Source organism: Pezoporus occidentalis, unplaced genomic scaffold (assembly GCF_034315485.1).
Source record: "Pezoporus occidentalis ecotype Australia unplaced genomic scaffold, CSIRO_AGI_Poc_V1 ctg4, whole genome shotgun sequence".
NCBI lineage: Eukaryota > Metazoa > Chordata > Aves > Psittaciformes > Psittacidae > Pezoporus > Pezoporus occidentalis.
The window spans coordinates 28,943,256-28,956,609 of NW_026915724.1; the positions used below are offsets into that span (position 1 = coordinate 28,943,256).

The 13,354-nt window shown below is 40.1% G+C and overlaps 1 protein-coding gene and 1 long non-coding RNA gene across 3 annotated transcripts; one reads left to right on the plus strand and one right to left on the minus strand.

Moving 5' to 3' along the window:
• Positions 1-437: 437 nt before the first annotated feature.
• TIMM21 (translocase of inner mitochondrial membrane 21) lies at positions 438-8,482 on the plus strand. Of its 2 annotated transcripts, XM_062633096.1 has the most exons (6): positions 438-1,128; positions 2,749-2,811; positions 2,906-3,003; positions 3,957-4,030; positions 6,039-6,144; positions 6,250-8,482. In XM_062633096.1, exons 1-6 carry the CDS (start codon positions 819-821, stop codon positions 6,340-6,342), a joined length of 744 nt encoding a protein of 247 aa, XP_062489080.1. In that variant the 5' UTR covers positions 438-818; the 3' UTR covers positions 6,343-8,482. The 2 variants fall into 2 exon arrangements, with proteins under 2 accessions (XP_062489080.1, XP_062489081.1); XM_062633097.1 differs by lacking the exon at positions 6,039-6,144 and having other exon boundaries at positions 6,250-6,371.
• Positions 2,327-10,993, minus strand: LOC134171105 (uncharacterized). The gene is made up of 2 exons (XR_009967480.1): positions 10,855-10,993; positions 2,327-2,504 (listed from the first exon to the last, which is right to left on the minus strand). It is a non-coding gene; the product is annotated as an uncharacterized LOC134171105 (long non-coding RNA).
• Between the last annotated feature and the right edge of the window lie 2,361 nt (positions 10,994-13,354).

A 13,354-nucleotide genomic window follows, 5' to 3' on the forward strand; every position in this document is an offset into this window, starting at 1 on the left:
TGCAACGGGACAGCAGGGACGACGCTGCTTCCGAGAGCTGCCAGCAGGGCCCGGAGAGGGCTCCGAAGGCGCCATCGGGGTAGACCCGCGGCAAGACAGCTGTTGGGCTGGACTGCCCGCTACACCTTGCCGTGCGTGCCGCGGCGATCCTTGGGCACCGAGCAGCCCGGTGTGGGGCACACGGAAAGCGCTAACACGCCCGGGAACCGCACTGACTCCCGCCTTGAGCCCCTGTCAAGGCGTCCTCCGCTCCCCTCCCCGTAGTGAGCCGTGAAGCCAGAGCCGTTCTCTGGTGGAAACGTCACCTGCATTGCTGTTAGGCGCCTATGTGTGCAAGATCAAAAAGCAAATATATATAATTTACATATATTAAAAAGCCTAAAAACGTGAGCGGGACCTCGGTCGTAAGACGCGTGGGGAACCTCCCCCCGCCGCCTTTAGCGGCCGAGTGTCCCCGCCCCGTGATGGCGGCGGCGCTCGGCATGGCGGTCGCTGTAGTGATGTTGCTGGGAGCCGCTCTTAGCGGCGGGCGCAAGAGGGAGCCCGTTTAAACTACCGCTCCTAAGGCCCGCTGCTGCCGTCCTCCCCGCCGTCCCCGGGAAGATTTCCGCTGGGGTAGCGGCGAGCGGTCGCTACCGCCCGGTAAAGGCTAATGGGGATTCCTGACCGGGAGCGCCGGCTGGGGAACCGCGCTCTGGGTGGGGAGCTGCCCTGACTCTTCCCCGAGAGACCCCCCGTGGGGCCGGTGGCTTGTAGCGGAAGCTTCCCGTTTAGCTCGGGCGTGCTTCCTTGAGGGCGGCTGGGAGCGGAGCCCCGGCATGCTGCCCACCTCCCTTGCGCGGGCCTGGCAGGGCGGCGAGGGAGTGCGAACCGCCCTGGGGAGGCGGCTGCTCGCTCCCCATGGCTGGGCCCTGCTGCAGACGGCGCCCTGGCAGTGCCTCCGGCTGTGCTTGAGGTGGCGGCACCAAATTCACTGCAGGGAGCCCGCCCTGCTACTCCGGGCCGCCCGGAGGAGTATCGGGACGCAAGCCGGGGGGGTGAGAGCTGAGAAACCTAGCGATGATAGCAAACATGTGGCCCTGCAAAGGGCTGAGAAAGGAGAAACTCTGCTGTCGGCTGCTCAGAGAGGTAAGACGGGCTGTAGTCACTTGTGAGTGGGAGCACTGTGTGCTGGCACGGAGAAAAGTACTGCTGCAGCTGAGATCGTACAGCCCCCAAACTCAGGAATTTAAAACACCGAGCCCTTTCTTTCCACGTCCTTCTGTTTGCAGCAGTTGATCCGTTTCCGTTTATGTATTGCACAAGTAAAACAGAAATTAGTGGCTTCTTCCAAACAGCTTGCTTATTAGTGGTTAAGTCATATCAGGGATAAGATTTTCAACGAGGAAAGGCTGAGTGTGAGAGTTGAGGTTGTTCAACCTGGAGAAGAGAAGGCTCCAGGTAGACCGTGTTGTGGCTTTTCAGTACTTAAAAGGGGCCTATAAGAAAAGTGGGAAAGACCTTTTAGCATGGCCTGTTGCAATAAGATGGGGGTAATGGTTTTAAACTAAAAGAGGGGAGATTCAGGCTGAATGTGAGGAAAAAAATCTTTACAATGAGGGTGGTAAAACACTCACACAGGTTGCCCAGAGAGGAGGTGGGTGCACCATCCTTGAAGGCATTCAAGGTCAGACTAGATGTGGCTCTGGGCAGCAGAAGATATCCCTGCTTATTGCAGGGAGTTGGACTAGATGATCTTTAAAGGTCACTTCCAACCCAAACTATCCTGTGATGCTATGTGTAGTCGCCTCTCATTTTCCTTTTCAAAAGGCAAACCTACTGCACACAGCCTACCTTGAAGCTGTTGAAACAAGTTTATTTCTAGAAAATAGTTAAACGTCTACATGTGATGCTAGTTTATAGGGTGGCTGTCACTTTGGTTGCTCTCACTTCAGTGAAAAGTGGTTTCTGCATAATTAACCTCAAAAATTCTAAGTGCTTTGAAAAGATTTCGGAAAAACACCCTCAACTGGTTAGAAGATTACAGGAGAAACTGTTATTAAATTTTCCCCAGTAACTTGTACTTCACTGAAAGGCACAACCTTATCAACTAAGCAAATCGGTAGTTTCTTTCCAGGTTCTCAAAAATATTTTGTAACAGAGAATCTCATATGACTGTTTTAAGGGATTTTTTTGCATGTATGCTGCCACTTCAAAACTAATAGATAAAATTAGATAAACTGCAGTTAATGATCTCAAATAAAATACATATTTTGGTCTAATATCCTTCCTTTTCATTGTTCACTTAATCAAGAATTCATAAAATCAGTTATTTTCAGTCAGTGTGTGCCATTTATAAGCTTATGCTTTTTCATTTTTTACCTTTTCATTGCATGAGGATTGCAATGATTGTGGGTTTACACAGTAGCATGAATACTACAGTGCTAAATACTTCATTACTTCTTAAGAAACTATCTGTCATGTACACAAAAAGTAGCAGTAAGTACTCTGGGTCTTGAAAACATCTAGTAGGAAAACAGAAAATAATAAGGTTTAGTCCAGAGGTATAAGCAAGCTGTGTACAGGATAAGAGATGTTCCATGGTCTCTTTCTTTTAGTGATGAGGCATTATGAAGCTGTTAGTGGATTTCTTTCTTGTGCCAAAATGTTATTTGAGCTGCAGACAAATAGGAGAGCATTTATAGAAGAAAACTATGCAAATCTTACTGTACAAGATTGTAACTCCTGCTTGTTTTCTGTCTATTTCAGTGAAAGATGCTGGAAGAGACTTTACCTATTTTATTGTGGTGCTTGTTGGAATTGGTGTTACAGGTTATTTCTAAAAATTATATTCTTTATTAGAAGATGCTTTTCATTAATCTGGTTTGATTAGTTTTCATTCCATTTGCTGTTGTTTCTGTTACAGGTGGTTTGTTTTATGTGATTTTTAAAGAGCTATTCTCTTCTTCTAGTCCAAGTAAGATCTATGGAGATGCCTTGGAGAAATGCAGATCTCACCCTGAGGTTTGTTTTTGAACCTTAGTCACAAGTTTCTGTTTCTCAGTAGTTTACTGTCTAACTTTGAGTCAGAAGTTTGCACAAGGAATCTCACACATCTGTTGTGACACTTCACTAAGGTTCAGTCATACTGTGAAGCACTGCATAAGTATCCAGGAATTTAAATTCTTCATGAGAAACACAGATAGCATTCCCGTGGCTAACAGAAAAAGGGAGAACAGTCATGTTATCACACAAGGTAGCTAGATGTAAACAAAAGTCACTCTTAACGCTGGATTCTAAAAGCCACTGCTTCAGGCACACCAAGAAATGCATGAAATAACTTTCAAACAAGATTGCCACAGATGCCACTGAGGATAGCCTAGAAAAGAAGTAACAGGTTGTCACTAGAATAACAATGGAGTCTGGTTTGAAACAAGTTTGTAGAACTAAAACTTATCTACAGTGTTTACGCAGTAAAAATCACCCTCTCTTTTTAACCAACTACGTTAAAACTAGGTTAATTTGGTCTGGCTTTACAGATCTGGGCAAAAAAATTGGATTTCTTAATGTTTTTTAGATAATGTGAAGGGGAATGCATTTGCATTTTAAACTTTGAAACATACTGTTTTGGAGGAGACATTATCAAATATTTCATGCTTTTTTTTTTTCCATTTTACACAAAATGTCAGTAAAGTATAAAATATACAGTAGGAAGACAGATTAAAATGTCATAATTGCAGAGAACAGTACAAATGGAAGATAGTGGGATTTTAGACATCTAATATGTGATTGTCAAGAAAAGCACTGAAATGTAGAGGAATTTTCCTTACACTGTTCTCTGTCATAAACTCTTCTATCCTTGACACATCAGACTCGGAAGGGGCATTTTGTTGAAAGTGAAATGCATTCATAGCATTTCTGGAATATCTGTTTCAATGTGATACCTTCTGACAACTAAAGCTTCTTTTCTCTTGTAGATAATCGGTGTTTTTGGTGAATCCATTAAAGGTTATGGGGAGGCAACAAGAAGAGGAAGACGACAGCTTGTCAGGTGCCCTTTGGTGTTTGCCCCATACAGGCACTGCGGAGACATTTTAGGTCTCATAATAGAAAGCTAGATCTAGATTAATGAACTGCATGTGACATACACTGTTACTTTTGAGTGAAAACGAAAGCAGTATTTTGCGGTACATCTTGTGGAGCACATACTGTGAAGTACAGCATACATACAATACAAAATGCCAGTTCTGAGTGCCTCAAAACAAGCAATGGTCAGAACAGTAAACATAGAGCTGGACTCTTCCAAGAATAGGAAGAGTCTGAAGGGAGCAGTACAGAGGCCTACACATGCATCTGGGGAGCAGGGATCTGACTGAAGTTTACAGTCTGAAACCCTCAAATAGAGTGAAATCGTGCTTTGAAAAGTTGTTCCTGAAGAGTTTTTTCTCCTTTTGAAGCAGTAGTTTTTATCAGGCCAGAAAGAGCAGGAGGTACTAAATTTCAGACTTTACAACTTGCTCTCTTTAAAGCTGGGCTGGGACTGACTCTACAGGTTGTAATCACTGCAGTGATTATATTGTCCCAAGCTGATCTGCAGTATTGGCTGCCCATTTCTTAAACTGATTTTTGGTACTTGAGGCTACATCTATACTGTGTATTTAACAGAACATCTCTCACCTAAACCTTTCATAAGTGTATTTGAGGGAAGTAACAGAAGTAATTCTTAGAAAATGTGAATCCTTCCTGCCCTATAACGCAATAGGGGCTTTGTCTTTATTTCGTCCTTTGACTTGAATTTGCCTGAGGAGATTTCATACAGGATGGGACACATAAGCCCAGATGCATAACTTGAACCATGAAATTGAGAAACTTTTTTTTTTTCCCCAGAGGAAAGTGATATTTACTGGTGGAAGTTTTATCTTTTCACCAGACTGTGAAAAAGTGTTTAAAGTGGAGCTGCTAATGAAAAGGATATGCACTAAATGTTTTAAGCACCTGTCTGTAAAAGAAATTGTGTAAATAAGTAAATGCACTATAAGCTTTCCTAGTATTTCCATCAGTTTGAAAGTTTAGTATTTAAAATAAACTTTTGAGCTGAGGACTTCATTTGTGTCTGCAGTATAAGGATGTCTCAAAAAGGGCAGATTTCTGTGTATGTTTATGAGTACCTTGAATGTGAATTTACTGCAATAAGGCTCTTCATTCATCTTTGTTCTCTGTAACCCATAATGTCACCTTAAACATATTGGAAGTTTAATTCACAGTGTGTATCTGAGCATGACTGATGAAAATAAGCCCTTGGTAGTATGCAGCAGTTAGCAATTTCAGTAGGAAACATAAGCTGGCACCAGAACTCTAGTTTGACCATTAGTTTTTGGAATTGGTCACCTTGAAAGTAACATGATCTTTATCTGATATTGAGCATAACCTAACTCCAGTCTAAATATGAGCATTTAGACTGGAGATTTGATATCAGTGCTAAAGTTACACAACTTTAGTAGAACAAATAATTATTATTATTAACAGACATTGCCAAAATATGTCAAGCCTATAGTGAAGTGTCTGTTTTGATTGATTTAACCAACCTGATAATTGATAAGTTAACAAAACATTGTTTGTGTGCTTTGGCTTGGTAACTTCATTTTAAGTGCCTAAAAAACCCAAAACCCTGCCAGTCTTGATGATGGGGGTGTTCCTTTCTGCATGTCAGGCTCTGAATCTGGGGGTTCTTTAGAATAAATGCAAGAAAATTCCAGAATTTTCAGCCACTGGATTGCTGTTGAGTTTCAAGGGGAGGGCTGGGGTGAGGACATATAAGCACTTAGTCTGTTAATCCTCAACTGCATAGTAGTTCTTCTAACTCCACTAGTCCTTATACTCACAGCAGAGCTTCAGAAGAGGAGTAGAGAGAATGAACCCATGGTAGCATAAGGATTGCATCAGAATACATTTTCTTACAAAATAGTTAAGCAGCTTCTCTAAAGAAGTTGTTTATATTTTAACTAGCATATAACATGTATCCTTGCTGGGTGGCTTGGGTTTTTGTTTTGCTGTTTTAGTCACATTGAATACATAAAGGATGGACTGAAACATATGCGTTTGAAGTTCTATATTGAGGGCTCTGAATCAGGGAAGCGGGGAACAGTCCATGTGGAAGTCAAAGAGGTACGTACAATTGTTTGATACAGCTGACAAGCTTAATCTTGAGATTAAAACTACCAAAGAGAAAAAAAACAAAACCAAAACAGCCTGAAATTGTTTTTCTCACAGAATCCTGAGAGAGGAAGACTTGAGGTCCGCTACATATTTGTGGACGTTGATACCTATCCTAGAAGAACCATTATCGTAGAAGACAACAGATAGCCTTTGATCAAAGTTACTGTCTCACCTGATAAGAGTACGGGATGATACTGGTGTCTCCAGACTGCATGAATTCTTTGGTATTCTCAGTTGTATCTTGCAGCTTTGGGGTTCTGTTACAAGGAAGCAGCCTCTCAGGGCCTCCATTGAGGTCTTTCATAATAACAGGTACAGGATTTGAAGTGAAGCCAATGAAATAATAGTAGAGCCATCATTTATGGCAATTACTTTTGACATAGGAAAATAATGGTTTGTAATAAACAGTTTAATGCTGGATAATACTTCTGACACCCAAAAACTGAGTATATCAAGGTGTTAGATTTGGATGGGGTTTTTTTTTTCTTTCTTTGCTTGCATTTTCCAGTAGCACTGCAATAAAGTGTAGGCAAATTCACTGTTTTTCTTTCTGGATGCATTTATAGAAAGTAAAATGATATATAGGAGATCTAGCCCAAAGGAACGTAAGGATAGGAACTGTGTAGAAACACACCTGTGACAAATGACTGAAGATAAAGACTTCATTATCAGTGTCTTCTAAATAACTTAACAGGACAACACCACTGTCTGCTCATTGTAATGTTTGCTGTGCTGCTCCATGGAGTTGTAGCCACTCAGCACTGTTCACAGTATTTCCATCAACTGTGTAAATATTCTGGAAATCAGATGCATGTAGGTTTACCCAAAGTCAAAAGTTCAGCTCATGACAAAATTTTTCACCTGGGTTTCTTCCTCAGTGCAGCATGGCAGAAGCAAGCATAACCTTGTGTATTAGTAATCAAACTCAGTTGTGCTGATCTGCCACGTAGCACCAATCAAAAACATTCAAGCTTTAGTTTCTTACATTTAACCACTTTATTAAAATACCAACTACTGTATTTTTCTGTAGTTACCTGTTGTGTTACCAGCTTCTTAGTTCACTAGTGAATTATCCCTGCATTAGGCATGCACTGATGTTCAGTTAGCAGTCATTACTATGTGATTATTTAATGGTATATTTGGACTGTTCTGAAGTTCATACAGTGTTCTCTCATACAATGCCACAAATACTATATGTAGACCTTCAGTAATACTACTCTGGACTTAAGCTATCCTGTTGATCTGTCTCCCAGTAATCCCACTTGCATAATCATAACAACTGTAGATAATATTTTGTTACACCCAGTAGCTGCCTTAATCACTACAACCTTGATTTCAGTCAGATCCTCGTAATGTTTGAAAGTATTCAGTGAAGATGAATCACACATTCATCCCAGTAATGTGGACAGAGTTAACCATTATATCAGAGCAGCCACCAATGCCAATCTGTGTTAAACTGCAAAGCATTTGGGGGTTTCCACACTGTACACAATGTAACTGACTTTTACTGTGTCTTTAAATAATGAAAGCAATTGATTCCCATTGTTCTTCATGTTATTTTTTTGAAAGCAGTAGAGTTACTAACACCTTTTGACTTACGACTCTTCCCAGTTCTTAGCATTTCATATGCCAAAACTTCTGATTCAGAAGAAATTTCCAAACTAACCTAATTGATTTACAATCAAATAAGAAGAAAATAGTTAAGGCCCTCATTGCTTCACTGCAACCTGTTGCAGTACTGAATGATAACATTACACTCCATATTTACCTGCCACCGCTTATGTCCAGTTACTATAAGCATCTGTCATACTGTTGTGGTTACTGAGAACCATCTCTGGAAGAGTTCTGTCATGAATGCAAGACAGAGCATGATTGTCAGAGCACATCAGAAACACTGCCAGCTATGTACGTTTAGAATCCATAATCACTAGCCTTAAGCCCATACTATACCTTGATAAAAATGTAATCGTTCTTCACCTTTTGCAAACCAAGACTACCTAAAAATACATAGTTTAAGTTAGAAAATACGACACTATATTTGCCTTGCCTTCATGAGTTTCTACCATGTCAAGCTGCCTGAAAGCCACTGTAAACAACGTCAACAACAGGCTAGCTTATGGAAGGGTGGGTAACTGGAAGGTTCATCTTTGCTTTTCAGTAACACAGGCAGTAAGTATCTCAGTGTTTTCTTAAAGCTCTTTCCTCTTTTTCTCTGAAAAGCACAAAATTGCAGCATATATGGGTTACTTTCTGATGTGAATCTGTCATGTTACTGTTACTAAAGCTGTGGGGAAAAAAATCATGGCCAGGAAGTCAGAGATCAAACAATAACCTTTTCATGGAAATTAAACAAATTTTCCAGAGTTAAGTTTTGATTGTTGCAGAATTCATAAAATTACATATGCTCAAAACCCAGTTCTCCCTTAGGAAATGAAAATACTTCACTCAGCAGTGAAAAACTGTTTTCCCAGAAACATTGTGTCGCAAACTACTCAAAGTGTACTTGAGGTAGTGTGTAACTTTGTCTTAACTTTGGTGTCTCTGCCTTCATTTTTGTGCATGCCAAAACTTGTGCCTATAGTATAGGCAGCCAAGATCCTTTGAGCTGGTTTGTGGGAATAATTATGTTACTCTGTCATCTACATGACCTCTGAGTCTAGGCCCTGTGTATACTTGCTGTATTGTGACAGAAAGAAATAGACCTTCAGGAAATTAATTTTGTGAAAACTTTAAAATATAAAAATGACTACTTACTAAGCTTCAGTAAACAGAAGATCTTGCTAAGGAAATGGAATTTTAGACTGGAAATGAAAAATGTTGTTGTGCATGACTGACTGAGTTTAAAAATTACCCTGATACATAAATAATTCCAGCACAGAAATCAAGTTTCAACAATCGATTTAGGTAATGGAGTCATGATCTTGGGAATGGTTGCAAATATATGTATGTCTGATACAGCAAACTTCAACAAACTCACTTAACAAGGAGAGGAGACAGGAATGTAAGACAATTACTGTGTCACATGGCAGATGCAGAAATAAAGAGGATGTGCTGGGGGTTTTCACAAATTCAATTCGCTTTGTTCTCAGGCACATCTCACTATCACAAGGGATGCTATCCTAATACTTAGGAGGTTATTACAGTGTGTAAATGATCAGCCACCTAGTTTCAAGGAGCAAGCTTAAAGATGACAGTGAGGGCTTATAACTGGCCTCTGTATATGGGGTTGTGAAGTCTGCTTGAAGATTTTGAATACAGTTGGTACTGGAAAAGTGGAGAAATTTGAAAGCAAGAAGATCTCCCCTCAACCTCTTTTTTGGTGGGGCAGACGGGCTTGTTCCCTAGAGAGGTGTTCGCTTGCTCAGAATAAATAATAGAACTCCAGTGCAAATTCTCCTTAGGCAGCTGGGAAGTCATTAGGATACAATATACCAAGAATCATGAAACAATCATTCCAACCTGTACTGTAAATAATGGAACAGCAGAAGTATTTAACAGTTCTTATTAAATTCTCAAGGATTTTTTATTCTGCATGAGTTATGTAAAATAATCTATAGGAATTATAATGTGAATTAGTACCATCCTGTATTCAAATTCAGTATATTTAGATTTTCTTAATGATGATACATAGTTAAAAGTTAAAAATGTACCAAAAATATTTTGCAAGTAAAAGGAAAGAAAAGGAAAAAAAAAAAAGTCTGTTTGGAAGTCTGCGGTTGTCCTAGGAGGAATACATATGATTCCCTTCATCTCTGGTAGGTCATCAAGGAATATTTGTAACTCAAAAGAAGCACAAGTATATATTTCCGTAAAGGAGTTCAGTTTGGAAAGCCTCTTGCTTGCCTCTCAGTGTTATCAAACTGCATTTCATTTTAAACAGCCACATAAAAAGTAATACAAGTTGTGGAAAAAAAACATAGTAAACTTATAATTATCGACATAAAGGATATGACACAGTACATCTTAAAAGTATCACGGATTTTAAACTAATAGAAAGTATCAGGTTTAGTTGGCATGTATGGCAAGTACGAATATTTACCCATCTATATGAAAGTTTGCTACGTGAGGAATCTTGGGGTTTGGGATGAAGACATAGATCACTTGCCAATTACAGTTGCAGACAAAATAGACTTCAAAGTTAACTCAGTTTATGGCCTGACACAGCGCAGCAGCATGGGCAACCAGCCGCAGTGGTGGAATACGCAGGAGAGCTGGCAGTGGTGTACATGATCTTTACTTCCAGATCATGTACATGTGCCTGCCTCTGCATCTTAAAACCTCCTGGTACTGCGCTGAGAAACGTTTCCAGGATAATCATGTTTATCCAATTTCTATTTAATTACAATTCCCCTTTATCTGAATCACTTATGTTCTCTAGCATGAGTTGCCTTCTTGTATTACTCCCCACAATTAACTCTATTAACCTTCATTTATCCAAGTTTTCACTTCTTGCAGGAACAGGGTTGCTTTGCAATTTGAATCCAAACTCTCTATTCCCCCTAGAAACAATGAACTCAGCCATAGCAGTGCCTTATTACGGTTACACACATAACATGGCTATATTCCCTGACAACTGATTTGCATCATTAGTGCTACAACATCCAGAGAGGGGCTGGAAATGAACTGCTGTTTTGTATGCTGTCTGGGGCCGTGCATTACCCTGTGTTTAATAACCTGAAGCCACATACTGATGTCAGGGTGCAGATTTGCAGAATGCCATCAGCTGCTTTTCGGCATAATACCTGGTGAGATCCAAGCACCTTCTCCTCCTCCTGGGACTGCAAAACCACCGTGTTCAAGTGTGTAACACTGGTAAGGATAAAAGTGATGGAGAAAAATAACTGACACATATCAAGATTTAGGACAGAAAGCAACTTTTTTATCAACTGCCTTGAGCATAAAAGCCTCATAATAAGCCACAACTATTTTTTCCTGAAAACATCCATGAAAGATATCCCACTTAACTATTTTTTTTTTATTCTTCCCACTTCTTTTCCCCGAATTTCCTCTTTAGCACCTTTTTTGAGGGAGTCCCGCCAGCCTCTAAATCTATTTCTGTTTTCCTTCAAAATATTATGCCTAACTTCCATGTCTGCATTTCTCTTCTTTACTTATCTTTAATCCAGCAGAATGAAAGCTGATGAAGAAATATCACACCTTCTGTTTCCAAGGTTTCTAGAGCTGGTGGCTTTTCTGCTGTGGCTTTTTACAACTTTTTCCATCATGCTTCACTTACTTAAAAGGTAGTATGAAGTCAGTGGCTACAGCCTGTAATTCAGCATCATCTGGATGACAGGAAGTCTTACAGTTACAAAATATTTTACTCTGTGTTAAGGTAAATAAAGTGAAAGGATTCCAGGAAAATCATTTTAATTTTACTGAGTGTCTGATTTCTCCATGAAAAAGCAGAAGTATAACATTCAGTGTATTCCCCATGAAAATCTGGAGGTATGATTATATCAATATATCATATGATATACAGTGGTTTATATCCAAAAGTCAAGGAATTCATCCCTGACCCATCAAAACCTGATGAAGGGCAATTAATTCTGAAGAACAATGTCATCCAAACCAGACATCTGCCACATTCTGCAATTATTAGCATATTAACATGTCATATGTTTCTGCATAAATACATATATATGCATATGCATAAAAATAATATATAAAGTGTATATGTTGTATCATGTATATTTTATATATGTACTAGAAATATCTACACACATATATACATATGTGTGTATGTATATACATTCTTGACCTCACCTTGGTAGGCTTTTCATGGAACATCAAAGTAAACCGGCTTCTTGAGGCCATTCAGAAGCAGACACCTACCATTACAGACCAAGTTAGGTCTCGAGGGATATTCCTGCTGTGATCTGAGATCACTGTGGTCTGCATAAGCCACGTGAACTCACAAGTGGTGAATTCTGGATGGTGGCTCAGATCAATCCCTTCATTTTTTAACTCATGTCCAGCACTCCATCCAAATGTTCAAAGACTGACATCTACAAAAACTCCAGACATCTCTCAGTGGCAAATGCTTCAAGGGGAATTAAAAAGAAGAAATCAGATAAGGACAAGGATGTATTTGTGCTATGATTAGAACCTGTCATCTCTAATCTCTCCTGCACTGAATGAATCATGATGGCAGTTTCTCCTTGATAATCTCTCGCTCCATCCTGCATTGTAATGGTAAAGGCCAGAAAAATAGTGCCACATTTGCCAGTAGTTGTCAGCCTTTGGGATGGAATATGAAAATGAAAATCATAGACTCATGGAATAGATGTAAAATGTATATATATATATTTATTATTTTTATTTTTTTTTATATTAGATATATGTAATCAATGTAAACCAACTGCCAATGTCACAGTCAGCCCTGTTTAACCACAGTCTAGCCATCGTGCTGTACCACCCACATGAGGGATGTGACATAGTGACTTCCCTTCCACAGAGGACTGGCCCTGTGCTGTCCAAGCAAAGTGTTCTACATGTTGTCTACAAAATAATTATCCACCACAACATAAATACCAAAACATACAAGATCAAAGGAAAATTAATGCTCTAAAAAAAGAAATCATTGTAATGTGAAGAAAATGACTACGTATTCCGCAGAGTGAAGTCTATGTTTTCAGATTTAACATGCTCCTGTGACCGTTGTTAAGCAACACCATAGTCAGTGAGCAATCTTGCTGTGTGAGAGCATTAAATACTTCTGCTATATGCCCAGTCTGATGTGGCTCCATTGCTGTACCTTGTGATAGAGTTCAGAAGCAACCAGCCCATAGATATCCATGTTGAAGTCACTGAGATGACATAAAGGGTTTTGCTTGCTGTGCCTCTGGTCTGATACTCATGGGAGTCTCCACCTTTCAAAGGCACACATTTGATGGCTTTCTGAAAATTACATTCTGTTCAGTCTTGGAGCCCCGGGGAAGGTTTCTGTCTCTAATTCAAGGGTCATTGATCTCTTCCCTGGGAATAAGAGGTGGTTTGCTGGAGGCCAGCTGCTGGCTGGTCTTTCAGACCTCTGCATACCGCACGCGTTCCTGGGGCCATGCTTTCTGCACTCACCCAGCAGATCTCACTAGGGTTTTAAAGACAAAAAATAATGTGCATATTTTTGGAACTGCCTATATATCACTGCTTTTATCAC